The sequence below is a fragment of the Elephantulus edwardii genome, unplaced genomic scaffold, assembly GCF_000299155.1.
Source record: "Elephantulus edwardii isolate Elephantulus edwardi_28Jun2011 unplaced genomic scaffold, EleEdw1.0 scaffold00433, whole genome shotgun sequence".
NCBI lineage: Eukaryota > Metazoa > Chordata > Mammalia > Macroscelidea > Macroscelididae > Elephantulus > Elephantulus edwardii.
The window spans coordinates 1036920-1044781 of record NW_006400183.1 but is presented as its reverse complement, the minus strand read 5'-3'; the positions used below and the strand labels follow the sequence as shown (position 1 = coordinate 1044781).

General features: G+C 36.3%; 1 protein-coding gene across 1 annotated transcript; it reads right to left on the bottom strand.

Moving 5' to 3' along the window:
- Positions 1-714: 714 nt before the first annotated feature.
- LOC102864055 (olfactory receptor 2B2-like) lies at positions 715-1656 on the bottom strand. Its single transcript, XM_006902652.1, has one exon. It carries the CDS (start codon positions 1654-1656, stop codon positions 715-717), a length of 942 nt encoding a protein of 313 aa, XP_006902714.1.
- Positions 1657-7862: the final 6206 nt, after the last annotated feature.

Genomic DNA, 7862 nt, shown 5'->3' with positions numbered 1-7862 from the left:
CAAGGAAAATGGTATTTTGCTCAGAACCTGGGGCAGGGGTCCTGTTAATGAACTTGGATGTTGGCTTTTTTGATTAGGTCCAGAGCCTTATCAGGATCTGGTTATCTGGTATGTTCATCTAAGACATTATCAGGTTTCTTGGAGGAGTGATAAGACCTGGGGGCAACTACGACATTCTTCCTCCACCCTCCAACTTTTTTGAAAACATCTGTGTGTGTGTGTGCTGTCTTTGTATGTGTATAAAATTTTATGTTTCTTGAGAAAGGATTTAGTGTTTATCTAATCTCAAAGATGCCTGTTTTACCTCAAGTACTCAAACCAGTGGTATGAAACTGGACACTTTAAAGACTTTAAGGTTATACTGTTTTGGTATTTTAACAGACCACATGTAGGGACTTGTACAGTGAATGTGGTAGGGGAGAAAGTTGCCAATGAAATTTTATTTTAGGACCATCACCAATAGCTCTAAGAGTAGTAAAAGTAGAGCAAATAAGCGAGTCATTTAGGCAAGCACAGTCTACATTTTTAGCAAGGCTTCATGTTTTAATTCTTGAACAAGTAGATCCTTGCGATCAACCTCTTAAAAGCTCCTTTTGTTTCTGAATGATGGGTATTCTCCTCTTGGTGATTTGTAGCCCCTGAAAACCACTGAAGGGTCAACTATGAGTTCAGTCTGACTAGATGGCAATGAGTTTGTATTTTTTATCATAGTTCTTATTTCTTAAAGAAGATGAACCTTGCAACTAATCTCTTAAAAGCTCCCTTTACGTCTTTGTTTCTGAGTGTGTAAATAAGAGGATTCAACATAGGTGTGATGATTCCATAGAAAAGAGACACCATCTTTCCCCGATCCTTGGAGGCAGGCGATGGTGGTTGCAGATACATATAGATAGCTGTGCCATAAAAAAGTGACACCACAATTAGGTGAGAGCCACATGTCCCAAATGCCTTTCGCCGACCTTCAGCTGACTTTATTCTCAACACTGCCTGGGCTATGAAGCCATATGATATAAGGATGAGTGTCAGGGGTATGATAAGGAATAGCACACTGATGAAGAATAGTTCAGCCTCATTTGCTGTTGTGTCAGCACATGACAACTTGAGCAGAGCGGGGACTTCACAGAAGAAATGATCCACTTCTTTGTGTCCACACAGGGGCATCTCAAGAGTCAAGGTAGACTGTAACACTGAGTTGCTAAAGCCACTAATCCAGGATGCAGCTGCCAATTGGATGCAGAGTCTTTGGTGCATGATAACTGAATAATGGAGGGGTCTACAAATAGCTGCAAATCTATCAAAGGACATGACGGCCAGAAGGAGACATTCAGTGGACCCCAAGGCCAGGAAAATGAAAAGTTGGGCCACACAGCCGCCATAACTGATGACCTTCCTGGTGCTGCATATGTTTACCAGCATTTGGGGAACTGTACTTGTGGTGTAGCAAAGGTCCAGGAGAGACAGATTAGTAAGAAAGAAATACATAGGGGTATGGAGTTTAGAGTCCAGACGTGACACAAGTATTATTGCCAGATTGCCAAAGATGGTTAGGATATAGGAAACCAGGAATACCACAAAGAGAGGAAGCTCCAGCCATGGTCGGTCTGAGAAGCCTAATAGGATGAACTCCCGTGGGACACTGTCATTTATCTTATTCATGTTAACTGCTTCAGTTCTTGGCTCCCTGAAATACAAAAGGCTGCAGCAATTCAGTAAAAGCATAGTTATTGGCTATGTCAATTACTTATAATAATTTTGTTGGTAATTTATAAAAATTTGTATACCAATACTATCGTGAAAAATGTATTGCTAAAAACATAAGTATATCTTCCCAAGTATTTCAAAGAAGTTTCTATATTGGTCACAGTATATTAACAAAGTGAATATAAAAAAAGTAACAATATGAAACGTCATTGGTTTAAAAATTCACAGAAGTATTCTTTGACACTTGTCATTGTAGAAACACATCATTCTCACTTCTTTCCATCTAGGTATTCATGGTAGATACTATGAGGTAGATATAGACACAGAAATAGCCCTTTTTTGCTTTTCAACATTAGTGAGATTCCCTGGTTACATTAATCTGTTAAATTGGTTAAGTGCTCCAGCCTAAAAAAATTAACAAAACCAAATTAATGTATCTAATAACTATCTAGCAAGTTATCAGATACACTTAAAGGAGGCATATCTTTTTTTAAATAGCTTATAGAAATTATATAGAATTATTTCATACCATGGGATTTTCATTCTGACCAAGTTGGGCTCATAGCTGTGCCTACTCAAATGAGTTACATTACCCCGAGAATGTCTCTTAATCCTTCCAATCTTCAAGTGCTTCATTTGTAAAATGAAGGTAGTATTTTTAACATTGTTTGGATGTGAAGTATCAGTAATTTATTAGATACACAAAACTTAATCTCTGACCTTTAGAAATAGAGGCTGTATAGATAAAAAGCATAAGGGATCCAAGACCTTAGGACTCAGAAAGGAATTATTTAGTATTTTTAGAACTTTATATTTCCTAGGTTGTCAAGTTGAAAGGAAAGGGGGCATGTTGGTTCAGAGACAGAATTCTTGCCATCCTTGACAGGGACCCCGGTTCAATTTCTCGTCAGTGCACATATTCACAGTCACTATGTGTCTGTTAGAAGAGACTTGCATGTTACTAGGAGCTCTGGTGGCCTAGTGGTTCAAGTCCACCAGCTCCATGGAGAAGGAAGGGCAACCCATTTCTCATGTGATTTACTAACTCTAAAACCTGCTGAGGGGTAGCTATGGGCCACTTTCTACTCGACAACATTGGTGCTAGTCAGGTGTCAGAGGAATGTCCAGACTAAGCAGCACTGGACTAGTGATCTGCTTTTGAAAAAATGGCCTTCTTCCAGATCAGTCACAGGGCTGGCCCAGGACTGGGCAGCTTTTCATTCTTTTGTGTAGGGAGTCCCTGTGTGTCAGGGTGTGACTGGATGACAGCAAAGAACCACCAGCAATGGAAAAGGATCTGCAAGTTGAAAACTTACTTTACCTTTGTCTCCACAATCCCCAGACCATCACCCTCAACATTAGGGGTCATACTAAACTACCTGTTGTGAAAGATACATAAGATTTTTAATAGAAATTGCCTTGAATAGTTCCCAGCACAGAGAAATAGCCATGCAGTGGAAGTATGATAGCAATGTAGGAACCCAGAGATGCTTTGGGCACAGGGTACTCAAGGTATTAAAGTTTCTGGACATTCACATTTATGTTATTTTTATCAATATTCAAATGTAAATTCTTCATGATTATTCAAATTCATTGAAATATTAACAATGTGTATTATAATCTGTTTTTTCTAGGGATTTTACTTTCCTTAAAATGCCCCTTTACTCTTAGCTGATAAGAAATTTGTGTTATATATTCATAAAGATTTGAAATGAAGTCCAAACATATCCTTAAGTGAAAAAAAGACAGCTATTGAGCTTGTATATGGAATAATCCCATCTTAAAAAAAGGGTATCATATCATGCAATGTATTATTCTATTTTTCTATACAAGTATTACTACATAAATGAAAAGTTGTTTTGAAAAATACAGAAATATGGGTTACGTCTGGAAAATGGGGAGAGGACAGTATAGAAGTATTTTCTTAAAACAATTTTTTGTTCTAATTTTTAAATAAATCCACTTTGATTTTATAATAATTTTTAAGAAAAATCTGTGCACCAGTTTATTTTCTGTATATTATTTTCAGACTAGGAGTTATGGTGACACAGTTAAATCTATTGTTAACTGAAAGGCCAATGGTTAGAATTCATTATCTACTCCAGGATAGGAAGATATGTAATTGTAGCCTGGTGGCTTAGTGGTAAGGAATTGGCTGCCAACACAAAGCCATGTGGCTTGAATCCATCTTCTGCTCTGATGGGCAATCAACTCCTGTGTGATCAGCTGCCTCTGAAAATCTGCTTGAGTGTCATCAATGAGCTGGTTCTGACTCAAAGATATTTAGCAAGAAGAAGAAGGACAGTTCTACTCTGTCCTATAGAGTGTAAATCAGCTTTATAGTCTGTGAATGCACACATATGTGCCTCACCTCCAACTCATTTTCTGTATTTTCCCACTCAACTCCCTGCCCTCATGTTCTAATTGATAGAAGCCCTCTGGGAGGAGCATGTACTTGGACTGGTTGGTGAATTCAAACCAAAATCTTTTGGTTAGCAATCAGTTGAAAGGAGCTGAGTTGCTAACTCAAAGGAACACAGATCAAATCCACCAGCTGTTATGCAGGAGAAGGATGGGAAGTCTCCTGTGTGATTTAAACTGCTTTTGAAAACCTCCTGGAGCATCAGCTGTGGGTCAGTTCTACTCGATAATACTTAATCACAAACAAAACAATTTTTATTTAGGATGTATCTTATCATTGAGGACTTTACATGTGGTTTCTCCTCTTAGTCAATAACTTTTTCTTAACTCATCCTTGATCTGGTGTTTCTCCTCTAGAACTTTACATAAGGAGAGAGTCAGTTAACTTTACAGTCAACTAACCCATCCATTCTGAAATCCACTTTATACAGAATTAATAAAATGCTTTTGTCATCAATATATTGCTTAGTATATCCTGTAATAAGACTTATCGCCCCAAGTTCTGTAGTCAGTGAGGACACAGGGAGTGAAAAGCACATTTCTCACTCTTTTTTTTTTTTGTTGTTGTTGTTGTTGGATAGGATTTATTATTTTATAGGAATTGGTTGACAAAGTTTTGATAGAGGGTAATATACATTTCTCACTCTTGTAGGAAGCACTGTAGCAGGATAATGATGAGATCAAAAGGAAAGATGGGGAGGAGACCAGTGTGATTTCAGAACACTGACTCATCTGCTTTACTCACTTTTGGGCACAGTTGCTCATTTTCCACATACACAGAGACTTCATATATTTATTTACTCTAAAATGTTTATCTTCTGATTAAGTAGTTGTTATAATTACTTTATGCCTTAGAAGTTTTACAATAATTAGAATTTGGAGTTTTATGTGAATCAATAGGGCTGAAGCAAAATACTGTTAAGGGCCAAAATGGAAACAAAACACAAAAAGTAGCAAGTGTCTATTGTATTTCTGAAATTATATCAGAAAAAGTAAAATAAAACAAACCCAAAAAACAACCCACTCATTGCTGTTGAGTTTGGACCCACTGTAACTGATCTGTCAGTGGGCTTTCAGTAGCTGTAAATAACAGGGAGGAGATTGTCCATGTTTCTCCCTCAGAGCAACTGTGAATTCCAACTACTCACCTTTGGGCCATAGCTTCTTTCTATTTTGCTTCTAATGACTTACTTGTAAACAACAGTGCCATTGGTTGCAATTGTGGCTAATAAATACTTCAAAGACCATAAGGTATATCCTTCTACTGGTGCCAGGATCTCAAGATAATATTATTCTTATTACCAGTTGAAAGCATTCATTTGACAATAAAACAAAACATTTGATTTCTATCAGATACTAAGGGACTTAGAAAAGAAGCATAGCGACTGGGTCACAATAGAAGTTAATGAGGGAAAGTATTTTAGAAAGCTTTTGACGGGGATTTTACACCTCTTAACTGAGATCATCTTGGAAAAATTTAACCCTTAGATTACAACATGTCATTATCTATTATTACCTTGTATGTGTCACTTCTTGTTTGGGTTTTCTCATTCCATAACTGAGCTTGGATATTGAAAAAGATGAGGTTCAATGAAACCTTGGAAACTTTTATTTAAGCTGTACTGTGCAAAGAGAGAGGTAAGGGAAATAATATGAGTGTTAGTTCCAAATCTGCCAGCAAACTAACATTTAGTTTATTTAACATTTAGTAAATTAGTTCATAATGTTGGATGTCAGTTTTGTCTTTGCTAACATTCTGAATTTTCTTTATCTTTTTTTATTGCATTAAACATAGAAATAACAAGACATTTGTCATTTCTACATCCTTAAAATGTGCATTTGAGTGGTTTTATTATTGATAGGTTAATTTTGTTGTTAAATCATCATCTTAATCTCTCTCAATTTTCCCACCACCTTTAACAAAAAGAGCCATGTTGTTCTTAACAAAAAGTGACTAAGGTTAAGGTATGCAACTACTAACCAAAAGGTCAGGGATTTGAACCCACCAGTGCCTCTGGTGGAGAACAATGAAGTAGTCTATGTCCATACAGATTTACAGTCTTGGCCAGCTCATGGGGTAATTCTACTTTACTTTTTAGGGCTTCTATATGTTGAAATCTACTAGATGGTCGTGGGTTGGGATTTGTTTTAACAGATGCTCATTGTCCCCTAAGTACTGGGTCTTCATTCCCCTCCCCTTTCACTTATTCTAGCAGGTTTCCAAGGCTGTAAGTAGCACTGGAATGGACTGCATATCTTTCTCCTTTGGGGCTGTTGGTAGGTTCAAGTTGCCAGAGAAGTATTAGCCTTTGGGTTAGGAGTACAACTCTTATCAGTACAGACCACCAGAGCTTCTCAGTTTGCTCCTGATAACCATTAAAAAATAAATTTTGGGCTCTATGTACCTGCCTACTCTAGATATACATTATGGGTTTCTGCTTTCTTCTGATGATAAGAATTACTTCTTTTTAGGTTTTTATCAAACTATCCCGTATACTTATGAATATGTAGAAAGCTTCCAAATACCACAGAGAACTTCCATCTTTATGCTTAGACTACAGGAACAAGCAATAGTAGTGAATTTTTCCACTCAGCTAATACATTGTAGCCTTGTTTAGTAGTCCAAGGACATTTGCTCAACAACAATTCCAGTTAATGGGAAACGTATTTAGGAAATGGAAGCCTGGATTTATGGGCACAGACAGGTTATGTTACTCTCCTGAGGTCCTAGTACTGGTAAATAGCTGACTTAGACCATCAGACTTACCTGACTGGAATCACATTTCTCATGGTGATTACAAATACATTCAAAACAGTAATACACACACACATATATATATGTGTATATATATATATACATACATACATATATATATTTATAGATATTGAATTTAAAAAGTGTTCTAAATATTTTTTATTTTATATTTGGTCTCTTTTTGAGATTCAAATTAGAAACAATCCTGAAGAGAAGTCCTTAGAACACACCAATTTTATTATAATATTGCCTACTACTATTCTGAGATATATTCTACTTACCTCCATTTTAAGCACTAGAGATGGACCAACTTATTTTTTTATGTCCAAAATGCTTTAAGTTCAAATAGAACTAGTTCAGAGTACACAAGTGCAATAACATCTTCATATGCTATCTAATTGTGTAACTGAATTAATAAGATTCAGTAAACTTCTTTTAGTTCCATTCAGTACGTAGCAAGTCAGGAGGTCTCCATTGAGAGGTAACTAGATGGCAAGGATGAAGTATTATAGATGACCAGGCCATGACATTCTTTTATGGCATTGCCCATCATTAGAGAAACAAGAACAATTTTCAGAGACTTTTTCCAACCGGTTTTGCAAAATTTATAAGTAATATGATGCACTTTATCAACACTGGTGTTTCCTTTGGTCTCTGACAGAAGTCTCAAAGACTAAATTGCAACACTCTTCTTCTGTAGTTTATAGTAATTAACCACATACCCAGTGGGAAGATAGGGAGGAGATCTCTATGAAGTGATATTTCGTCATTGATTTTTTTTTCTCTGGAAAACTCTTTCTCCGGGGAATGAATGTACAATTTTTCTAAGACAAAAAAAATGAAAATGTTTTATCAAAAGAAGTTTTAATTCTGTGCTTTGTATTAATATTACTTTATAAATGATTCACTAAATATTTTAAAACTGCCTAATTTTTCATTAGAAAGAAATTTTTTATATCATATATAACTTGTCTACAATTCCATG